The sequence below is a fragment of the Poecile atricapillus genome, chromosome W (genome assembly GCF_030490865.1).
Source record: "Poecile atricapillus isolate bPoeAtr1 chromosome W, bPoeAtr1.hap1, whole genome shotgun sequence".
Lineage (NCBI taxonomy): Eukaryota > Metazoa > Chordata > Aves > Passeriformes > Paridae > Poecile > Poecile atricapillus.
In genome coordinates this window covers 95,797,227-95,821,934 of record NC_081288.1, presented here as the reverse complement: position 1 = coordinate 95,821,934, position 24,708 = coordinate 95,797,227, and the positions used below count along the sequence as shown (strand labels likewise).

Here is a 24,708-nt window from a genome sequence, read left to right as displayed (position 1 = left end):
AGCTTGCACCCGTAGACTACTGGGAGCCCAGCCTGGGCAGCGGCATTTTCCAGCGCCAGAGGGACTGATAACAGAGCAAACACCCACAGGAAAGACACCCTCTGAAGTTTGTCATCTCTTCTGAAGGGCGAGAGGTTTTGTAATTTGATATAATTCATTTTGTGCGGGGTGGTGCTGTGCCTGTGAAATAAACAGGTTTTTTCCACTTCTCTCAGAGAAATCTCTTCCCGAACTGGTTGGGGGGTGGGAGAAAAGAGCCACGTGAGTTTGCTTCCAGGGGGGGGGAAGCCCCACTAGATGTTTTCTCCTAAATTTGCCCTAAACCAAGACAGTTCTGCACCTTTAAGACTGGCTTTGAGAGCAAGAGAAGGGGAAGAAGAAGCGCGCAGTTTGTGTTAAAGAAAAACATCACTCCCACACATCTCGCTCCTGGACTGTGGTGTCTGCAGCACGGACAGACAGCGGGACAGAGTTTCTCTCTGGCTTTTAGTTAGTTTTAGCTAGCTGAGGCAGAGGAGTTCCCTGGACCTTTGTTTTTTTCCTTTTTTCTTGGATCTGTGCAAGCCTGCTCTAGACTGAACACCCAGCCAAACCCCGGGAGCTCACGCCTGTGGCCCACCGGGGCCTAGGCCTCGGCACTTTCCAGCACCAGAGGGACTGATAAGAACCTGAGCGAGCCGAGCTACACCACATGAAAAGGACTTTTCTTCCTAGACTTGCCATCCCATCGAACAGCAAGAGGTTTTATTATTTAATATTATTCAATTTTCTGTTAAATAAACAGCTTTTTCCACTTCTCTCCAAAGAATTTTTTTTTTTTCCCTTTCCCGGACCAGTTGGTGGGGAGGGGGCATTTCCCTGGGGAAATCCCCATTTAAAGTTTTCCTCCCTAATTTGCCCTAAACTAAGACACTGTGTTTATTACAGAAGCAGAAGTAGACCCAGTTAAAAAAATTAGAATTAAAAGACCTGATCATATCTTGTCATGAGAAAAGTTACACTAAAGATTATTCACATTAAGCAGCTGTGTGAAGATGGACTCCTTTGTACTTGTAGAAGAAAATTTAAAGAAAAATTATGTCTGTGTCTTCATTTCTAGCTTAACTGAAGATCTGTTCAAGGGAGTAGAAATGGTAACTGCAAGTTTGTTTTAGTTAATAAAGGTAGCTGGCTAGCTGACTGGTCTCTCCGGCCTTTCTGCAGAGGTCATCTGCTCTGCATTGATGTGAGCTGTGTCTAGGAGATCAAGAATATCTGGAAATGCCGAGTTGAGAGTTGCTAAGTTTAAAAGTTGTTTGACTGCTTTTATGCAAAGCAGCTGTAGCAGGACCCAGTTCATGTGAGTGGTGAACAGCGGAGACCGGCAGCGGCACTGGGTGAGGTTTGCCACTGAGGAGCGAGCTGGCCCAGCAGATGAGCCCCAGACCAGAGCGCTGTGGACTCTGGGCTCTGCCCCTCGGCTGTAGTGGGAGCTGTGTGTTTGAAAATGCCAGTCCTGTGTGTAGAGGGACGGCACAGCAAGGAGAGATGAAGCACGGGCTTTGCACGCAAGTGACAGCCTATGGGCCCCCTGCAGAGCGAGCTGCTGAAACAGCCTGCTTGGCCCAGAGCTGCGGCAGCAGGGGCAAGGGAGAGCGAGAGACGGCCTGGAAAAAACTGCTGTGAATAAGAAAAACCAAAACAAAAACCAAAAAACAAACCAGTAGATGATGAGACCAAAGCAAAAGTAATCTTTCTAATTTCTTAAAGCAAGATTTCTTTTTCTCTTTCTTCCTTTCTTTTTTTACTCTTGTTGTTAAAAAGAGGGGGTTTGTTCTAAGAAATTGTTAGAAGAAGTTTGTGAAGCTAAACAAGTAACTAATTTATTTGAAGTCAAAACTAACCTAGCCTTTCTTGTTTAACTCATTTGAACTCACAGAAAGAGATTGGCTCCTATGTTTACTGTTAAATTTAGTTTAACCCAAAAATTTAAAGAATACTAATGGAAAATTTTGATGTGACGTTTTCACTCTCCCTGTGTTGCTAAGAAATCCCTTTTCAGGTACTACTGATAACTAAGGCAGTGAAGCTGCAATCTGGACCAAAGAGTGAAGTTAGATTCACACCAATAAGATCAAAAGACCTGAAGACTGAACTATAACACCCAAACCAAGTGATATCAAATAGACTCTTAAGCAGAGATCGGGCGGTAATGAACTAAGCTAAGAATCACACCTAACTGGGAAGTAAGACCAAGCCTGTATCAGTAGTTTCAAATCCTGCCTAGACAAGTTCTAAGACACCTTCGATATCCACCTTGAAGAAGAAAAACTCCCACTCCAAACAAGAAGATTGGGGCTGTGTTGGTTGAGAGATCCTCATATATTTTTGCTTTTGCCTGTAATGTGTATAAAGGAAGGGAGAAAATCACAACTTCCATCAGTGCCACATCATATACCTTGTCTAAATCATCCCAATACTGAAATTAGAGAAAAATAGGTATTGTAGTTCACAAAGTTAAGCCTCTCATTGCAGAAAGTGTTGTGTACCAAATCTATTAAGAATAACTTAAATGATAACTTTTGCTTTGCAGATGAGAAATTACTAATGTCTGTTAAGTGAGAAATACCTGAGAAACTGTGAGAAACTACTGTTAAAAAGTGTCAAAAAAGATTTGCTTAGATATTGGAAAAGAAGAAGTGACCAGGAAATAGGGGGCAAGACCAGATTGACCACTATAACTCGCCACCAAGAAGAATATAAAACACCTGCTGTGAGCTGCAACCTCATAGGCAGAGTGTGTGGGAGTATAAGCCATACTGGACCCCTATTATTCCTTCTTCTGTCACTTATCCTTTCCCCTTTTGAGACACCAGCAAAGCCATGTTACATGAAAAGACACCAAGCTTCTTTTTATATTAAGAAATGAAGCTGTAAAAATAAACCAAAAAAATAAAAAATAAAAAGCATTGCTATTGCTAAGTAAAAGAATTTACTAATTTTCTAGAAAAGGGGGGACTGAAACAAAGAAATTAAGAATTAGAAAAAATGCTTGACTAAAAGGGGTGTCTGACAAAAACCAGACCCTGACACCCTAATCCACAAGAACAGGAAAAAGAGTCAGACTGCAAGATGAGATAAGGAGCTGGAATACACAAACAAGATGCAAAGGCACCACATGATAAAGGAGATTCCTCCAACCCTAAGCCGGAAGAAACGGATTTAAAGTCCCAAAAAAAAAAAAAAAAAAATAAGCGGCCCAAGGACTGAAAGAGGCACGAGGCACGGAGCTAATTGTAATATGAAGACAGGTGGGGTTAGGAAATTAATATGTATTAGGCGTATCGTGTAAACCTGGTCTGTAAAGGATAAAAAGGGAAAACCCAATCAAAAAGGTGTGCATGCTTTTTGGAGGAGATATCCCCATGCACCTCAGCGCTGAATAAATTCATACCTGCTCTTATAACTACTCTGCGAGTTATAGGGTTCCTTTTATTCCGCACATCAATTGTTTTCTTTATGTTAAGCAGTTTCTGTGCCTTCACTTGCCACAGGTGGTGTGGAAAACAACATGAGAATTAGATTAGATTACACCATTAGAATGTTTTTCTTAATAATCTTACCTTTATATTGTCAGTTAGGTTTGGGCCAGAGGTGGGAGAATCAGTTTTTAGTCCTAGGAGAAGTAGCAAAAACCTTTAATCTTAGTAATTGTTGGATCTGCAGAGGACCAGGAAGATCCCAAGACTGGTCATGGGTGGCCAGCCCAGTCAAAGCTAAATGGTGGGTCAGCACCCTGAGTGAGGTCCATAATGGAATGGGGTTTTGGGATGAGGAAGGAAGTCCATGGCAGCTTCATTCTTCTGAAAGAGGCATTTATTGTCTAAATAGAACAGGAGGCGTATACGTGGGAAAAAGTGTTTGTGACTGGACTTTATCTTTGCATTTAGATTTTTGGACTCCCAACTGCCCTCCTTACGACTGTTCCAAATATCGAGGCAGATGGAATCAAATGCATATTAAGCTCACTAATGGTAGCTGGGTAAGGTGTTCCTACCATAATTACTGAAAGGATTCTGAAGGCTGTAAAGCAGTGGGGAAGGACGGGTTTTTTGAGCACTTATTTTTAAGCTGCCCCTGAGATAATTCCACAAGTAGGAAACGTTTTCTGTAACTATCAGTGGAAATGGCAACACCGGAACAGAACTCAAACCCTCCTTAATAAGTTCTGGTCCAGATCTAACAAAACCTCCAACTGCAGGTGGAAACTTCATGTGGGAGCTTGGAAATGCAAATATTGTGATTCTTATGGTGGGGCAACTATTGTTGGAGGACTGTTAGGCCCAGGAAGCAAGCTGTATTTTGACCCACCAAGTGATGATGAAAATTAGGAAGGCCCCTTTGCCAGTGGAACTTGGGCTTTGAAAGGGCATTACTGAATTTGTGACCAACATGCCTATTGCAGGTTACCTCCAAACTGGTCAGCGATATGTTATATGGGATATATTAGACCATTGTTCTTTCTGCTACCACAAGTTCAGGGAAATCAGTTAGGAATCAAGGTATATGATGATCTAATTAGAGAAAAGTGGTCAATTGATGCATCCCTGGCTGGAGGGAGTACCCAAAAGTGGGGAAAAGATGAATGGCCACCTGAGCAAATCATACAACACTATGGACCAGACACTTGGAATCCTACTGCACTAATATCAGGTACCAGAGAACCCATTTATAATTTAAATCGGATAATTAAGTGGCAAGCTATCTTTGAAATAATAATTAACCAGACAGCTACAACTCTTGACCTTCTTGTTGACCAATCCACTCAGAAAAGGAATGCAATATTTCAACACTGGATGGTATTAGATTATCTATTAGCAGAAGAAGGGCGAGTGTGTGGAAAATTAAATTATTCAAACTGCTGCTTGCAAATAGATGACAATGGAAAAGTGGTGAAACAAATAACAAAGGGAATAAGAAAGTTAGCTCATGTACCAGTCCAAACGTGGAAAGGATAGGAATGGGACATGTTTTTGTGGTTACCTGGTGGACTATGGGTTAAACAAATGCTTTTTTTCCTCTTATGCGCAGTAGCAACTCTCATCTTTTTACCATACACAATCCCTTGCTCAGTGCAACTTATTCAACATGTGATCAAGGGGATGCAGGTAGTAGCCATGCCTACAGATCCAGAAATGGCTACACTGAAAATGGTGTCACTGCAAATAATTGCAAAACCAAAAAAGACCCAAGAACAGAAAGTTCAGTCAATGATAACTAAGGTTTGTAAAGACAATTATTGAGAAAATAAAAGAGGAGGGATTGAATGAGAGGGATTTGTCTTTACAAACTGTGGGTCTGGTGATAAGTAGTTAGATACTGAGAGATGAAAAAAACAATGGGAAGAACTATAAATTCCATAGGAATTCCACTGATTAACAGAAGAAAAAAAAAAAAAAAGGCAGGGGGTATACATTAGAAGGGGGTCAGTATTAAGCAGTTTGGGAATTCTGTACCTCTCAAGTACCTCAGGCAATGAGGAAAGAGAGAGGGAAATGTGGCTGGGAAATTAAGATAAAAAGGAGGCTGCATCCTCTAGCAGTTTGAGAGACCCCATGGGAAATGCCCATGACCTCTCCCTTTATTTGAATAAAGTTACAGGACTCCTCTGTCTCCTTTTTGGACATAAACCTCTGGTGTTTGTGGATTAATTTTCCTGACAAAGTGGTCACTAACCACAAGAGGGATTCTAGACCTAATATTGCATCCTATTGTAATCTTGCTGATTTTTGTCTTATTATGCTCATTGTTAAATATTGTCCTTTGTGTTAGAGTGTGGATATTAGCTAGACAGGTAACACTCCCATACAAACCTCGTCACAAATGTAATATTGTTCCATCACATTCAAAGAAGTCATTAAAAGGTAACCTGATTGAAAATTTCCCTTACTTTATAATTGAAGCATAAATAAATCTCTGTTTATAGGCACAGAGTCAAGAGGTGACAGCACCGCCACTCTGTGGAGCAAGAGAGGTTGACTTTAGTCACAGGGTAGATTGGGGTGGTGCATTTCCCCTCCCCACCTTTCCAGGCTGCACTGCAATCTGAGAAATGCTCATTAGGCCTTGGCCTGAAAGAAACAGTACCTGCGCTCAGCTCTTCCCAAGCTTATCAGAAATACTGTCCCCAGGAACTGCTGCTGTCTAACGAGCTCCTGTTTTCCTTATGAACATCCTTGGAAAATATTTTTCTTGTCTGAATGGCATAACATTCCTGGTTTCACACTTTCTCTGAAAGTGCAAACCCAAAATGGCCGGGATGAAGCATTGTTATGACTAAATCCCACTCACTTGCAACCCTATAAACAGTGGTCCAAAATGAGACCCTTTGAGCTCTCCTGGACAGCAGCGGACTGCGACCAGCAATCTCCCTCTCAGTGGGACACCTCTCAGAGCCAGCAAACTCTCAAGTTGGCTATACTTAGAGGATCATCAAACAATGAGGAGTCCTGGGCTGATACTTTCCTCAAGGCCTGACCCTTTCCCCACCAGGAGATGCAAAGTCATGCGAAGTGAGTATTTCACTGACCTCAGAAGGGAATTTTTCACAGGTACCTTGCTTGCACTGACTCTTTGTGTGCATGCACATGCACATATACTATAGCAAATCTGTGAGAAATTCTGCTTTCTTAGACGTTTAAGTACCTTGGATAATGAGAGGAACGACAGGTTTGTCTTTACAAACAAGCTGTGGGTCAGTTGATAAGATGTAGCTATCAGTGAGAGACGACAGAAACAATGGGATGGATTCCAGTAGAAGATCAAAGAAACACTGAAAGAACACTATGAGAGACCCCAGGGGAATGCCCCATGGCCTCTCCCTTTATTCGAATAAAGTAAAAGGACTCCTCTGTCTCCTTTTTGGACATAAAACTCTGGTGTTTGTGGATTAATTTTCCTGACAATAACAAAATAAGTTAGGCCTTTAAGTAAGCTTGTGACTTATGACTTAACCTAACTTAAATGCTGCTAAGTGTTCTTTTGTTAAGTTTAACATAAGTTATAAGGTAAGTGTTGCTAAGTGTTCTTTTGATAAGTTGCTAAGTATGATTTCAAAGTTATAAGTTAGGTTAAATGTTTTAAAGTGTTATTCCTCTGTTAAATTGTTATGGTGAAGTTATAAATTAAGTTATAAGTTAATTTAATGTCTTAGATTTCAATGCAGGATGTAACCAAGAGTATGTATTCTATTACCATCTCTCAAAACCAGGTGGGGCAGTGTTCTTTATCTTTTCCATGAGCCATCCTCCCTCCAGGGAGATATCTTCTGTTAATGGACCATTGAGTCTCACTGCATGATTGAAAAAATTACATCATCCCATTGTGAGCTGCTCCACCCAGGAGGAGGAGCCAAGCATTCCTACCTGGATATAATTGGAGACTGGTAACACCACAGGGAACCTTTTTTCTACTAGATTCCCAGAGGAAGACCAGACCCAGCTACACCACCACTGGACCTTCAGAGGAAAACTACACCTTTCTACAGGATCATTGCTTCAACAGAACCACATCTGTCACTCCAAGAGGACTGCAGCCACCATTTAATCAGACTGCTACCAACACCCTGACCAACAGGGTGTCAGGTATTATTCTGATTCTGTCAGTGGTTTTTTTTGTACTACTGCATTTTTATTTTAATTTTCCTAGTAAAGAACTGTTATTCCTATTCCCATACCTTTGCCTGAGAGCCCCTTAATTTCAAAATTATAATAATTCAGAGGGAGGGGGTTTACATTTTCCATTTCAAGGGAGGCTCCTGCCTTCCATAGCAGACACCTGTCTTTCAAACCAGGACAGGTATAAGTTTTCTTTCTTTGTTGAATTGTTAGGCTTAAGGTATAAAGTAAGTTAAAGTACTGTTAAGTGCTGTTAAGCTTTTAGGCTACATTCCTTCTTATCCTTGCTCTCACTATCCTTTTGTTACACATACCCTAGATAGCTCTTGGTTCATTTCTGTTTTGATTGCCTGGATTTTATTTGGTTTGTTTGTTGCTTGGTTTTCCTTGGTGTGCCTTAACTGTCTTGTAAGTAGTAGAGTGAATCTTGCCAATGAAATTAATTGTGCTGTCTGTCTCTTAATATTAAATCTGGCCTTTTCTGATACCCTTGCTGATGATTTTTTATGCAATCTCAAACACTCGTTTGTAACAACTATCTACAGAGCAAGGCTTTTATATGTTTGAAAAATAAAAGAAGGATAAGAACACCAGCTAGTAGGAATTTTTATTTTTTTAAATGTAGTCTTACTATTTCAAGTACCAGTGTAATCACAACAGGTCAATAAAGTGTTTGGAGTAGTTAATAACAAATGTGATGCCATACAAACACAAGTAACTGAAGATTAGTGCAAACAAACAATTTTTCCACTTAAATTAAGTTTTCAAATCAGTCCTATGCTTGTTCTTGACTTCACATTGAATAGCAGAAAGTACAAGAAAGAAAGAAAACAAATACTTTCCTCAATTAAAGTCCCCTGAAAGCCACACCTTTTATACATTATCAAAAGTTATCAGAGGCTATAAGGCTATGTGAAAAACATATTAAACTTTAAACAAATCAGCAAGTCCAAAACAGACTCCCAGATTTAAGGTCTTATGTGGCTTAAGCTTAGCAAAGCTAAAAGACATTTTACATTGTAAATATGTCAAGTTGTCGTGGTTTAGGCATGGTACTCCCCAATTTAGTGCTCCCACTGAGACTCTCCAAACCAAGCTGCCACTTGCTCCCTCCCCCCCTGTGGGTGGCTGAAGAGAACTGGAGGCACAAAAGGTAAAGAGCACAGGTTGAGAGAAGAACAATTTACTGGAAACAGCAATGAGATAAAAAAATGAACAGTAACTGTAACAATATTAACAAAAGTATACAAAAGAGACAGTGATTCACATGCAAAATGCTTACCAGAGCCTGACCTGACTGCAGCCACACCGCCAGGACCAGAAGAGACTCCCTTCCCCCAACCCTCGGCAATGACATGAGATGGTATAGAATAACCTCAGGGTCCTGGCCATGCCCCTCCTGGCTACTGCAAAAATGAATCCTGTCCTAGCTGGAACCAAAACACAAGTGCAACCTACCTTACTGTCCTGGGGTGACTTTATGATGCTTGTATCCCCAATCACCTGGTTTATGTTACATATTAAGTTCTGCACCTTTAAGACTGGCTTTGAGAGCAGGAGAGGGGGAAGAAGAAGCGCGCAGTTTGTGTTGAAAAAAAAAACATGACTCCCCCACACCCTGCTCCTGGACTGTGGTGTCTGCAGCATGGACAGACAGTGGAACAGAGCTTCTCTTTAGTTTTAGCTAGCTGAGGCAGAGGAGTTCCCTGGATCTTTTTTTCCCTTTTTCTTGCATCTGTTCAAACCTCCTCTGGACTGAAAAAAACCCAGCCAAACCCCGGGAGCTCTCGCCTGTGGCCCACCAGGGCCTGGTCCTCGGTACTTTCTAGCGCCGGAGGGACTGATAAGAACCTGAGCGAGCCGAGCTACACCACATGAAAAGGACTTTTTTTCTAGATTTTCTATTTCATTGAACAGCAAGACGTTTTATTATTTAATATTATTCCTGTTAAATAAACAGGTTTTTTCCACTTCTCTCCAAGGAAATCTCCTTTCCCGAGCCAGTTGGGGGGAGGGGTCGCTTGGATTTGCTTTCTGAGGGGACCCCATTTGGAGGTTCTCTCCCAAATTTGCCCAAAACCAGGACACTTACCAATATCAGACTCCACCTATGATTACAAACATCTAGATTTCAAAACTGTTCAGTTATTTACAAGTTATACGATCAGGAGTACTGATGATTAATCTGATGACAATTCTATAAATTATCTTCTGCTCATGTTTGAAAACATGTACCTATGTCAAAGTATGGTATCTCAGTGTAGAGAGCATACATTTTTCTGCCATATGGCCTATCCACAACTACATCATTTAGTAGTTAATTTCATGAAGAGTAGCTCAAACAATTTGTACACTAAGCAGCAGATTTAAGACTCTAGGATAAAGACAGAGATGCATGCTGCAGCTAAGAGGAAAAAAAGTAAGTTGCAAAAAACAATCTATCATTTACATGCACATCAGCCATCACCACTGTTTCCATTTTGGTTGTTTTTCCTCTACACTACCCCTCCCTATACATATTGTATGAAATTCTGTACACGCAAGTTTTATGTCTAGCTAACTTTCCTTCATTGTTTTTATCTGCTTCTTCCTGATAGCAACAGTTATAGCTGGGGTCACAAAAAGTCCAGTATCATCCTACTTAAAAATAAATAACGTTAGGAAAAATTTCCCCAACTACTGCACCAATTAGTCTTCATAGGATGAAATTGTATGAACTTTCTTAATATATATATATATATATATATATATAGTTTACATTGTATACTCCACAGTCACAGTTAAGTAAGCACAACTAAAAGGCCTCAGGTCATTGCAAGGAGGAGCATGACAGCCTCCGCTGTCAAGAATAAAGGGTAGCTCCTGGACTACCCAGATCATAACAGCAATCCCAGCCCCTCCAACACCTCTATGATACCCTCCCCTTATCTGTCATCAGAGATAAGTAAATGTAGTAGACAAACTCCAGGGACTTCAAGATCAAGAAAGAAGCAGGTGGATGATGATGCCATTTAATTAGAGTTGCTTTTCAAAACAGTAGCATGTTAAGTAGGGATTAGTCAAATTGTAATCATAATGTACCTGAACACTTGAAAGGTATAAGAACTCTATGTAAAACTGCATTCAGGGTGCCCCAGTCTGAATGGGACACCTCATGTGCATGAATAATTACACTTGGAATTCTATACTTTCCATGCTAGCCTCTCTCAGTCTGCACAAGCCAGTTGTGATATTTTCTTAACAATATATGCAGCAGATAGCAGAGATGAGACCTTCCACTCCCATTCAGAAGCAGTTACCATCCACTGCTATGACAGACACACAGAGAAGTCACATGCAGATCCTTCTAGAAGTTGGCTCTTAGAGAAAGAGGAATCTCTTTTATAATTTATAATATCAGGTTATATACAACAGATATCCACATCAGTTTGAAAGACCATTCTGGATATCATTTCAGGAGGAAAATGCCATCTGTTGAGGATGATCTCATCATTACTCAACAGAAAACAACTGTAAAACTGTGTGAAAATGCAAAATATAAGCAGTTCCTTCCCCATATAGGTTCCATATAATTACTTTGAAGTTCATTAGCAATTTTCTCCTTTTTCCCTCGAGCTAACAAAACTCTCTTCAGAAACTAGTGCTCCTATTGAGGTTTACCCTTTTACACTGCTATAAGAGAGCTCTTCTGTAAATATAATAAAGACATCTCCTGACAGCAAATAAGAGGAAATTATTTAAAATACAAGTAAACACTTCACTTGCATAAACCTACAATAAGGCATTACTGACCAACTTGGCATATAAAATAAATTGTCATGAAAAAAGGGGGCAGACAGTCCTTCCATTTTCCTTCATTGAGAACTAGCTGCAATAACCTTCTCATGGAAATGAAAGTAACCCTGTCAGCAACTGTGAAGTCAGAGTTCAGCATTTCCATGACCTCTATGTAACAGGAAACAGATTACAGAAACTCTGTTTTACTAAACTACTTAAAAGATTTTGGAAAATTTTAAGAATAAGTTAGTGTTGGATATAAAAGATTATACTGAATTTAAAACTTATATTTGGTAAAATAGCCAGAAATTTCTGGGCAATCTGTAGCAGTATTTATTCCCCATGTTTCTAATTTAATTGCATAAGTTCAGTATACTTGAGACCAAAACCATTCAACATTAACATCTTTTAGTGTAAAAAGCTAATACTCTCTATTATACCACCCTCTTTTTACCCAATGTAAACAAGTGTTTCTCAACTATTAAGGTGATTCTATAAGTCCCATGAGTGGTTAGATACATACTACTTATTGAGCTAATGTGAAAAGCAAGAACAGGACAGCTGCAAATACTGATTGCACAGAAAAAAAACCACTGTAGATGAAACAATAAAAGGAACATGCAGTTCTCAAACACATTTTTATTTTCATGAAATCACAGAATGGTTTGGGTTGAAAGGGATCTTGAAGATCATCTAGTTCTAACTCCTTGCCATGGGCAGGGACACTTTCCCTTACACCAGGTTGCTCAGAGCCCCATCCAACCTGGCTTTGAACACTTCCAGGGATGGGGTATCCACAACTTCTCCAGGCAACCTGTACCAGGGCCTCACCATATTCACAGTAAAAGATTTCTTCCTAATAGCTAATCTAAACCTGGCCCTCTGGTAGTGTGAAGCTATTCCCCCTTGTTCTGTAACTACAGGCCTTTGTGAAAAGTCCCTCTCCAGCTCTCTTGGAGCCTCTTTAGGCACTGAAAGGTGCTCTAAGGTCTCCCCAGAGCCATCTCCAGGCTGAACAGCCCCAACTTTCAGCCTGTGTCCATAACAGAAGTGCTCCAGCTCTCTGATCAGGTTTGTGGCCCTTGGTCTTCGGTCAAACTGCAAAAGCTTGATGAGAGAAGTTCAGACAGTTCAGCAAGAAACATTTGACAATGTTATAAATCTATATTGTGATATTGGCTTTCGCAGGTATTAAGATGAATATTATATGTTAAATACTTTTTGGCTATGTATGTACTTTTTTTCTTGCTAACAAGTTTTAAGCTTAAAGGAATCTCCTAAGTACCATCAAGGAAACCCCAGAGGGCAAAGACAGTGGGGCCCAAGCTGTTATCAGGAGAAGAACAATAGAGCCCAAGCTGTTATCAGCAGAAGATATGAAGCCCAGCTGCCCTCAAAGGAAGGATGAGGGGCCAGGACTGTTATCAACACTGACCATTTGCAGAAGAAAGGAAACCAGACTCAAAATAATGTTGGTCAGCAAGAATAATGATGACCAGCAGAAATAATGCTGACCAGCAGAAAAAAAACCCATGCAGAGCGTGTTCTAAGAAGGCAGAACCAGGGAGGGGACATGCTTTGAATATGCATTAAACCTTCACAGCAGGAGAGGATAAAAAGAGTGTTCCCAAGATACCAGGTGTGTTCCTGGCAACCCGCCAGGGCACCCGGCCGTTTTAACCCTTTGCTTTATTTCCTTTGTCTCCTAATTGTCTTTTTATTTATATTAAACCTTTTATAATTTATTAAGTGAATCTCGTTTTTAATATAGGTGAAATAAAGTATTTGTTGTAACTAGGTACAACTTTTCAACAACTACAAGATTTGATTTATGCTGCTTAAAAGATACTCTATTTAATAATTATTTACAAATTTTACTGCAACAGATCAATAGAAACTGGGTGTACATTCCTGTGATTTTAAAATGAAAGTTTCAAATATCAACCAAAACCAATCTTCTCTGTACCCACAAACATAAAGATATATACTAGTCATTATAGTTTGCTCATTTGTATTGTCAGCTTCTTTACATTCACCTAACTCCAGGCAAATTTAAACTCATTTTAGATGCTCTGATAAGTATCACTGTCATTTTGTTTAAAACTGTTGCTGCTTGCTGCAGTTTCAAATAAGTAACACGTGTTTCATACATTCCACCTAGGCAATTATTTAATTGACCCTGCATACATGAAAATATTCCTCTGATTAATATATGGTGTTATATTTTTGAAAGCTAGCTAACAGTAATTTTCAATGACCAAGTGTCTAAAAGAGCTACATAAAATTGAGAGCATCAATTTTTTTTTAAAAAAATAGTCACCTGATGTTTATACTGGCAACATATCTTCAGTTCTGAATGTTTTGAGTTTGAACACAAAAGCAACTTGGCAATTTCAATTTTCTTCTTCCAGCTTCAATAATTTAAATAAAAATAATCTCCAGAGAAATTCTGTGTTGGAGTCTGAAATACAGACTGTGTGCCCTTGTTTTTAATGTTTAGTTCTGGGATTCAAGGGAACACTGAATTTCATATAATATGAAATTCATGAGCATGTTTTCATGGTGATACATGAAAACAAATGTTAAAGTTAGATAAGAAAGGTAGGTGTGTAGATTAGAAAGTTTCTTAAATCACTGGGTGAAAAAGTAGTTTAGAGAACAGGAGACAATATGGAGGATTTAGGGTGTTGTCCCTTGTCCTTCTTCTTTCTTCTTCATGTTCTTCTCCTAGAGGTTTTTGGGTAATAGTTAGTGATTGGATAGAAAATGCCGCAGTGCATCACAGAGGTGATGGGTCATTGGGTCATTAAGAAAAATAATATAAGTGTCTATTGTTAATTGGATAAAAATAGGTATAAAAATAAAAGAACTACGTAGTTCGAGGCCATTTTGTGTATCAAACATGAAGTGTGCCACAAGGCCTTGTTTGTACCATCAGAAGAAAGAAATGTACCAGATTGCAAAGATTAACCTTGTAACCAACCTAGAGAGACCTGTTAAGTTTTGTAAGGATCCTTCAATAAACACGAGAAACAAAATTCTAACGAGCTCGAGAGTTTACTTCAAATAATGAGAACTGAGATTAGTGGAACTCCCTACGAGGGAGGATCCCAGAAGAATTCAGCCCAGAGAAGGCTGGGGAACTATAAAAAAGCTGTATCTACAGAAAATTCAGCCCAGAGGAGGCTGGGAGACTATAGAAAAGCTGTATTCACAGAGAATTCAGCCCAGAGAAGGCTGAGAGACTAGAGAAAAGTTGTATTCACAGAGAGTTGAGCCCAAAGGAGGCAAAGAAAAGAGAGACAGAGGTAACATTCTGTGCATATAAAGAACAGATATTTTATCTATATCTAGATAATTAAAAATATTTCTTATGAACAAAAAGATGAAACATTGCCAACTCATGTTAAATACACACACAAAGGGAAGAGACTGAGCAAATATTGCACAACAGCTCCCTTGAAACAGAGCATCCAACTGTATGCCAAGCAGAAGAGTAGAACTGTGTAAACATGTGTCATGGGTTAGCTTCACCTTTAAGACCGAGTAAAAAAAGGGGAAGTTGAAGCTACTGGTGACTGATGGGAGTTTTTCTTCCTGACCAATTATCAGTCATTTTCAAGAATTGACAGCAGATCTGACCATTAAAAAGTGAATTCAACTTGTAAACACCCCCTGAATGGAACTCCAGGTGGAAACATGGCAAGTTTCATTATCATTCATATCACATAAATGCATATGAGAACGTGTCTTATTAGAGTGAGCATCTTCACGATAATTAACCCTGGACACAGCCACATGTTTCAAAAGAACTTGAAAAGAAAGGAATCTTCCTCACAACCATTTCTCAAAAATCTACAGATAACACCAGCAATTAAAAAGATAAAAGATAAAATAAAAATAATTCATCAAAAACAATTTAAACACATATTTTTATAACCTAGAATGTTCAGACTTACCATGTACAGCATTACAGAGAGACCAATCTCAGCTATATATAGAACTTACAAAAATGGAAACAATTATACTGACTGGCTTAGAAGTGGTTTATTTTGGTTGACCTGAAGCATTTTAATAGACTCACAATTAACGTGTGCCTGCACCAGTCAGTTTAAAAAAAATTAAAAATCAAATTTATGTCAAAGCTTATGCAACACTTCCCAAGTAGTGCTAATAAAACAGTAAGTCAATGAATACTGTACCAGTATGAGTGTACTCAAATTGACAAAACCTAGCTATGTATAATGGAATTTGCTTACAAGAACACTTTAATGCTTCAAACCAGATACAGTCACAACGAAAACAAGTTTCATTTCATGCAAGAATCAATAATCCAAATCCAGATGTTAAGTTTTTCCTCCATGTATAACTATCCAATTAAAAGTATAAATATTTGTACAAAGAAATTACTGACAAATTATGTTTCTAAAAAAGAATGGAAAGTGTTGGTTCTCTAGTTGGCTGCTGTTCAGACTGTACCTTCTGTCATGCAGCTACAACTGAGTTGTCGGTACAGAAGTATAAACTTCCGAGACGCAGTTTTGCTTTGACATGAAATAACTGTGTAAGTTGTTACGGTTAATGTTGTTCCCCCAAACAACTGCATTGTATGGGAGACAACGAAGAGAGATCAGTCTGCAGTAGAAGCCCCATCTATGCACCAGGGGCTGCAAGTGTTAAGACTCCCTAGCAAATGCTGTCCTGCTCGTATCTGCACATCTCTTGGACCAGCAAACCCTCTCCCCCATCGTTTCTCCTTAATGGGCCCTTGAGCACTGCGCGGGGCAGGGCGCTTCCCCCACGGCCCAGCCCGACCGAGGAAAGGCTAGGCGCGGCAGGCGAAGAAGGCAGAGGGCCGCGGAGAGAACAGCAACCCCCATCCCTCCATCGCACTCCCCGCGGCAAGGCCCAAGCCCAGTCCCCAAGGTGACGTAGGAGTCGAGGTTGCTCCTGCGAAAAGTACGGCGGCTGCTCTGCACTGCGCTGCACCGCAGCGTGCCCTCCCTGTCTGATTCGTGACACAGGGGAACCGGCCCGCGGCACTTGCCTACCCAGAAGCTCTCCACGAAGTACGCCATCATCACGCCGCCGCCACGACCCTGAGCGAACCCAGCCTCAGCCGCCGAGACGCAATAGAGAAACAGGCGCCGCCACAGCGCACCACCCTTCCCGTTACGACGGAACCGCCTCCTTCCACACAGCTTCCCGACCCCCAGTCCCGCGCATGTGCTCAGCTGCTGTCAGGCGCCGTGGCTCCTGCGCAGGCGTGTCGCATTCCCCTGGGTGGAGGAATGGCTACCGCATACCCAGAGCATTGGCCCCAGTGCAGTTTAGAAGTGGTATCTCAGAAGTGAAAAAACTCTGATCTCTACAGAAGTATGAATATACTTGCATAAGGCACACAGAAATCTTGAGTAAAAATCCCTCTAAAATATTCAGTTATCACTAAGGAGTGACTATACCGAAGGCTAGAATGCATATTAATTATTTGACACCCAGGAGAATAGATTCATGCTGTTTGAAGCGGCTTCATAACCAAACATCTTTCCATCGACATATTGTTGGGAAAATCTTTAATTGTAACAAAGAGTGTTTAAGTCTTGTGAATTCCTTTAGCTTTAACCGCCAGTGCTTAGTCCTGTTTTAATATGTGCAAGTGGTTATCTTAGCCCTAAAGACTGTGGGCCTGAGCAATGCTGATAAGAAGGTATATCTTGGCCAGACCACATTGCTGGGATGCATTCAAAAAGAAGAAACATTTCTGTAGGCATGAGACTGGAAAAGGATAATTTGAGAAATGGGATGTTCCCCAAATGACCAACAGAGACCCTCAAAAGACTCCCTACTCTAATGTAAATAAGCTCTGAGAAGTGATTTAAATATGCAAATGAATTTGCAAGAATGTTTAGCATATATGTATGAGTTTCAGAAAATGTAATGAATATGCATTAGTTACATAGTCTGTTAGATAGCTGTGGTATGTGTGATAGGAGGTGATATCCCCTGCATGTCTGGTGCCAAAATAAAGTAATGCCTCTTTCTAATATTGAAATTAGAGTATTAGAGAGTTTTATTCCCGACTTTCAGTTACAATATGATAAGATCTTTCAAGGCATTTGATGACTACTAGGCACATTATTAACAAAATGTAGCTTACCCTCTCCAGTACCTACTCTTACAGTATTTTAGTTTCAGTGACAGGCTCCTAAAAACTATACACTTTAGATGAAGTCAGAGTCTGAATAAACTGTTTACTTCAAACCTTTACCTGCTTCAATGATAGTTCAGTTTTCCAGACTTCTTTTGCTTCATGTAGATTATTAGCCAATTTGGATCATATTGATTGCTGGAATACAGATCCACTGTCTGCTGCCAGTCTGTACCTGGACTGCTGCTTTTCAGTAAGAATATCTTTAGATATTCTTCATAAGAGAGTCAGCATTACTGGTCTCTTTCTGGGATCCCAAAGAGTTCCTTATTCTACCTTAAGAAGATAATTAATTGTTCAAGACAGTAGTTTTTGATTATAGACTAAAAATAGAGGTCCACATCTAAGTAATGATGTAAGAGGCTACAGCTCACAGTCCTAGACACACCAGTGGTTAAGTGCTTTATCAAAATTTTACTTATGATTTTGTCAGCACAAAGCTTTATCGAAGATTAAAAAAAAAAAGTAAGAAGCTCATATCCTATGTTGGGTTCCCCCTCAAGGGAAATTTTATCAGTTCTGGTTTGAGAATCTCCCCTACCTCCCATCTTAACACTGATGTCCTTTGTCTTTTGTGCTGCAAGATATTAGGTAAGGCACATAGAAGAATATTAAAGCCATCCCAAAGAATCTAATGAATCCACAACTTATGTCAAATTTATGTTACTTAAAAACTTCCATGAAAGTCAAATGGTTAGGAAAAAGGGAGTTCAAAAGTTTACAGAACTATACAAGTTCATCAGGCAAAAAAATATTAGTTAGGGTAAACTTAAGACAGCCAAATCAGTATTACTGATATGTCAGCGTGACTCATTCTACATTATGAAATTTCAACTATCTTTACCAAAGATAGGTTCATGAAAGATGAACAATATCATTCCTAATTGGTATAACAATCACTGGTAACTGGCTATACCTTTAGTACACCACTTCCTGTAGCTCCATGGTAACTTTAGGAGTTCCTTTCTTTCTAGGAACATTCTCCCAAAGTGAGGGTATCTGCAGTTTGCTAAGTTGCCAATGCCAAAACAAGAAAAACTTCTGGACTCCTTTCATAGTTAAAACTTCTTTAAAAGTCTCAAGACTGTTAGATCAGTATCACTCTCTTTTGATAATAGAAGTAAGCATGTGTATTTTAAATAATAACAACATGCTATAGTGTTGCAGCGGCCTCAGGGAGACAAAGAGTTACATTGTCCCACCCCAAGCCCCTTGTGAGGGGCGGCCCAGGAGTTCTGATTGGGTTTGAGTCCCTGGGGGGTTCTCCCTTGGTGTGTTTCTAATGGTCCCTGACCCTGAACTCCACCCTCAAAGGTGGAAACCCTCGGTTCTGTCCCTCAAAAACCCCTGCTGTGCCTCTGTTCGGGGCTCTCTGTTCTGGACCTGACTTTGTTCCCATGCTGAATGAATAAATGGTTTCATGAACGGGAGCCCGTCTCGTTGGTGTTTGATGCTGGTCCCCAGAACCCTGCTGCTTCCCTGGACGAGATCCTGAGGTTGCAGGCTGCAACAAATGGTGAGAGAATGCGTGGCATCCAGCAAAGCACCAGGAGAACAGCAGGACCCGGCTCCATGGACACTGCGTAAGTCCCCGGTTGATGGCTTGAGAGCCAGCGAGACCCCCGCCTAAGAAAGGAGGACTCGAGATTACCTGGCAGGGAGACTGGGTTGGGAGTGCCTCGGGCATGGGGGAAGAAAAGGGATTACGGAGGTGTGGGAGCCGAGACCAGACGCTGGGACAAGCACCTAACATCACCCAACGAGACGTATTATGGACGATATCAACATTATGGACGATTCTATTAACACTATGGACGATTATGGACGATATCAACATTATGGACGATTATATCAACATTATGGACGATTATGGACGGTATGGATCTTCCGGTGGACTGTTTTTGTCTTCTGTGGAGTTCCTTTTTTTGGTGTATACCTCCCTGTACCTTCCCCTTTCCTCTGTTCCTAAGGGCAGGACAAAGGGTGAAAAAAGCTAAGATGGCTCGGGGTTGCTGCCGTCTGCCCGCCGTTCCGTGTCCTCCTTCACCCCCTGTCTCTCCATATTCCCCGTTCCCTGTCCGGGAAAGTCCGTCCTGGCCTCCCCCCCCCATCCCAAGATGGCGCCGGCCACGCGGTCTGGGATCCCTTGTTTCCCGCCTTGCTCCTTCTTTTCCGGTCCCAAACCTTCCCTTCCCGAACCTCCCAGTAACTCCTGCTTCACTCCTACCCCTTTGTTCAGTGCTCCACCCCTGGGGGCTGTGCCTTCTCCATCGTGGGCAACACCTCCTCCGGGGAAATCGAAACTGTAACCGAGCTCCGAAAGCCAGTGTTTCACCCAGATCATCTAAAGAGGCGACGCCCACATGGGAGCCGGAGCCGAAGCTGGAGATCAAAGAATTCTGCCCCTCGTAAGAGGAGATCTAAGAGCTGCACCCTTCCTAACAGAGAATCCTAAAGTGGAAGAGACTGAAAAAAAAAAAAAAAAAAAATTATGTTTGCATTAAGTACCATCACCGTTTAATTTGCCCGGCGTAGTCCGAGATTTAAGTGTTTGTTTTCAATTTTGTTTTTTCTGTTTGCTTAATGTGTTTTGTTATTGAGCTATTGGTGTCCCACAAAGCAAAGTGGGTGCTCTGTGGAAGAGGTGAGATTTTAAGGTGTATGTTTGGAAACATTTTAAGCTCCTAATTAAAATTTGAAAAAAAAAAAAAAAAAAAAAAAAAAAAAAGGAGCAGATGTTGCAGCGGCCTCAGGGAGACAAAGAGTTACATTGTCCCACCCCAAGCCCCTTGTGAGGGGCGGCCCAGGAGTTCTGATTGGGTTTGAGTCCCTGGGGGGTTCTCCCTTGGTGTGTTTCTAATGGTCCCTGACCCTGAACTCCACCCTCAAAGGTGGAAACCCTCGGTTCTGTCCCTCAAAAACCCCTGCTGTGCCTCTGTTCGGGGCTCTCTGTTCTGGACCTGACTTTGTTCCCATGCTGAATGAATAAATGGTTTCATGAACGGGAGCCCGTCTCGTTGGTGTTTCATGCTGGTCCCCAGAATCCTGCTGCTTCCCTGGACGAGATCCTGAGGTTGCAGGCTGCAACACTATAGGACTACATTTTTTTAAAAAAGTACCTTATGCATCTGTTTGCTTGACATAAGTAAGCAGCCTGTGATATGCGGAATAAAAGGAACTCTATAACTCGCAGAGTATTTATAAGAGTAGGTATGAATTTATTCAGCGCTGAGGTGCATGGGGGATATCTCCTCTGAAAAGCATGCACACCTTTTTGATTTGGTTTTCTCTTTTTATCTTTTACAGACTAGGTTTACACGATATGCCTAATACATATTAATTTCTTAACCCCGCCTGTCCTCACTTCATGTTACAATTAGTTCCATGCCCCTTTCAGTCCTTTGGCCACCTTTTGAGACTTTAAATCCATTCCTTCCTTTCGGCTTAGGGTCCGAGGAATCCCCTTTATACTGTGGTGCCTTTGTCTTTGCATCTTGTTTGTGTATTCTAGCTCCTTATCTTATCTTGCAGTCTGACCCTTTTCTCGTTCTTGTGGATCAGGGTGTCAGGGTATGGTTTTTGTCAAAACCCCCTTTTAGTCAAGCATTTCTTTATATTTATTTCCTAATTCTTAATTTCTCTGTTTCAGTCCCCCCTTTTCTAGAAAATCAGTAAATTCTTTTACTTAGCAATACTAATGCCTTTTCTTTTTCAGTCTACTTTTACAGCTTGCTCTCCTCGGTATGTATCCCTCATTGCATTACCATATGCTGCTGCTAGGGAAGCTAGTACCGCCATCCGTTTTAACATCCTCCAGTTCCAAACAAGCATTACAATCAATAGCACCAGACTTATACCTACTAATGCCAGTATTATAATGATAGGGTGGCAAAGTGTGTTCAAAATCCCAGTTGCAGTTGGTGACCATCCAAAGAGTGCATCCCACCAGTGATGATTTGTGTCTTGCTTTACCCTTTGTAATACTTTGCTTATTTCTTTTATATCATGATAGACAGTAATCAGAGTCTTTTGCCCGTTTTCCTGGATCTCTTTCAGGATTCTTGTCAAGTCTTGGTGGTTCATTAGCTGTCTTACTAATGTCAGGTTCATTCCAATGGGTGTAGGTGATAATTTATGGTATATTGTATAGTTAGACCTTATCAACTGGTGGGATGTAACCAGTGCTGAATATAAAAAATCACACCCTACGATTTTAACAAAATTACAAATACAAAAGTTAGAATGGTTCTTAATAGGCAAATTTACATTGTTATCATCTATTTCTACAGAAACACACACAGTTCTTAGACATACACAGCTTAGGCCAATATATACAAGCACACTCTTCTGACTAGTATCAGGATGAATCTCAAAGTGGCAGATGCTTTGCTCAGTGTCTAAACATGTCTTGTGCATCAATCGTGTTAGCCTCACAGATAAACCCTTGTTGTTCTCGGGTAATGCAAGATTCCAAATTCACAGTTTGCCACCTCCCATTCATCATCTGGGCCCATGCTCTATGCTCCGAGGGGTAGAGCACTATCCCTTCATGATTCAATCCTAATGCAATAATAGGGTGGATATTGTAAATTGTGGCATTGCGTATAGTCAGCACGAAAGCAGTAGCTGTTTTGGTGGTAGGGTCATCAGTAAAATTTACCAGAGTCCACCAAGACTGAAGTTTTCTTTCTAAATTGTTTGCATTGTCCCAGACAATTTTCCTAATTTCAATTGGAAAAGCACCTTCACTTCCTTCTCTTATTACTGAAGCGACTATTGATTGTATCCATAATTGTGCCTGTATGCAGCTGAGGGATAATGACACATTATTTTGGGCAATATTTAGTGCTTTTATTATTAGCTTGTGGTCCTGGTCCCCAGCCTCCTTCCACCTTGGTAATATTTTAGAAACTTCCCATTGGTTAGTTCCTAGTGCTAATAAAGAGGATTGTAGGGGCTGTTTTAGAGTGTATCTGCTTTTGTAACTATGTTGCCCAGCCCTCAGATGATGTCTTTAGGAAAGAGGAGCAGGCTGGCTGAATCTCAGAGATGTTAGTTTGCATTAGTAATTCAATACACTTGAGAGACCACTCTGGCTTAAATAACAGTTGTTGTTGTCCTGTATTCCTTATTACATATGGACCAACTTCATAAATTTTAGGTTCAATCTTAGGTTCAATTTTAGGTGGTGTGGTCTGAGCTTGGGTTACAGTTGATTTGGTCGTTGCAATAGGCACGGCTTTCATTCTAAATTTGAATGTTAGCCCTTTATCCCCACAACCCCAGAGGCAGACCACATCCACTGTTTGTACTAATGTAAAATTATACCAACAATCCAATTTACTTAAACGGTCACAAACTTCCCAGTGCTTGCCCGTAGGAGAAGCTGAAACACTAATTTGAACTGCCTTTTCATAGTTAGTCCCATTAATCATCTGGCATCCTACCCTGATTACTTCTCCGATAGTCCCTTGAAGGGTCCATAACCTTTGTTTTTGCCATTCTCGCTTTTTATACGCCTGTTTTTCATGCATAACCACAGTTGATAGGTTTAAATCTCTTATATCAGAGTATTTTCCCATTAATCCAGTGGATTGAATGAAAGCTTGGGACCAAGGCCATTCAGCATTTTTCTGGCTAGAGGTGCTTTCCAATTCTTGAATTACACTTGTGGCTACAAGTAAAACAAACAGAATGATTCTATTGACTAGGTTTTTGCAAGCTAGATTATGGAATACTCCCAACTGCAATGTACTCATTTTGCTCGAGTAAGTTTTAGTTTTAGCCCATTGTCACCCAGTGTTACTTTCTAAGGGGCTTCTGGAGATTTCTTCACTCGAGAATGGTGAATCTAGGTGATTTGTTCCTTGATCTTAACTGCAGTGAAGGTGGTGAGGAGCACCTGGAACAGTCCTTCCCACTGTGGCTCCAAAGTTTTTTCTGTAAGAGACTTGACATACACATAATCTCCAGGCTGTATGTCATGCACTGGCCCATCCAGCCCTCTGCTCCAGGTTCCAGCCACATGTTTCTCAATTGCTCTGAGCTGCTTGTTTAAGGCTATCGTATAGACAGTCAGTCTCTCCTCCCCCACTTGGGTAGACAATCCCTTTTGCACACCATATGGTCTCCCATAAAGCATTTCAAAGTGACTTAATTTTTCTTTGGCTCTAGGCTTGGTTCAGATCCGCATCAATGCCAGTGGGAGAGATTGAGGCCAAGGTAAATTAGCTTCTTGTCCCAGCCTCACAATTTGCTGTTTAATTAAATGATTCATTTTTTCTACTTGGCCACTTGACTGGGGGCGATAAGGGGTATGGAGCTCCCAATCTATCCCCAGATGTCGACTGATACGTTGTACTATTTTTGAGATAAAATGTGGCCCCCTATCTGAAGATATTGTGGCTGGAACCCCGAAGCGTGGTATTACCTCTTGTAACAATACCTTGGTTACCTCCCGGGTTTTGGCAGTTCTGGTGGGAAAAGCTTCTGGCCACCCTGAAAAGGTATCTGTTAAAACCAACAAATATCGATACCCCCTTTTTCTTGGGAGTTTTGTAAAGTCAATTTGCCACTGCTGTACAGGCCCGTGGCCTTTTCTAATTTGACCGAGTTTTGGTTTGGGAGTATTTTTAGGTTTAGTCTGGAGGCAAATGTCACACTGCTGAGTTACCTGAATGACAGTAGAGTATAAATTTCTGGCAGTAATCTTTTCAATTAGATAGCTATACAGGGGATCTATTCCCCAGTGTGTTTTCTGGTGCTCTTCTCTTACTAGTGACCATAACAAATGAGAAGGGATGACTATTGTCCCTTCTGCAGTAATAGCCCATCCCTCTTGGTTATATTTTCCCCCTTGATCTTGAATTAGTTTTCTATCTTTTCTAGTATATACTGGCTTACCTTCAAGGGAGACCTGTCCATCAGGAATTAAGGCTCCCTCAATTGTTATCTCACCTTTTGCTGCTTCTTTTGCCTCTCTGTCTGCCACCTCATTTCCTTTCTCTAATTCTGGACTCACCTTCTGGTGTGCCTCAATGTGCATAATTGCTACCTGCTCAGGTAGCT

General features: G+C 40.9%; 2 protein-coding genes across 2 annotated transcripts in view; one reads left to right on the top strand and one right to left on the bottom strand.

Annotated features, from left to right (window-relative positions):
* Positions 1-17,462, bottom strand: part of LOC131591634 (F-BAR domain only protein 2-like) — a 354,200-nt gene extending 336,738 nt beyond the window's left edge. Inside the window, exon 1 of the mRNA XM_058862533.1 lies at positions 16,484-17,462. Coding sequence (XP_058718516.1) covers positions 16,484-16,513 — 30 coding nt within the window. The 5' untranslated portion in view covers positions 16,514-17,462. The remainder of the gene's footprint in view (positions 1-16,483) is intronic.
* The window catches only part of LOC131591643 (keratinocyte proline-rich protein-like), a 223,730-nt gene that overhangs the window by 91,336 nt on the left and 107,686 nt on the right, over positions 1-24,708 (top strand). The gene's annotated exons all lie outside the window — the stretch shown is intronic.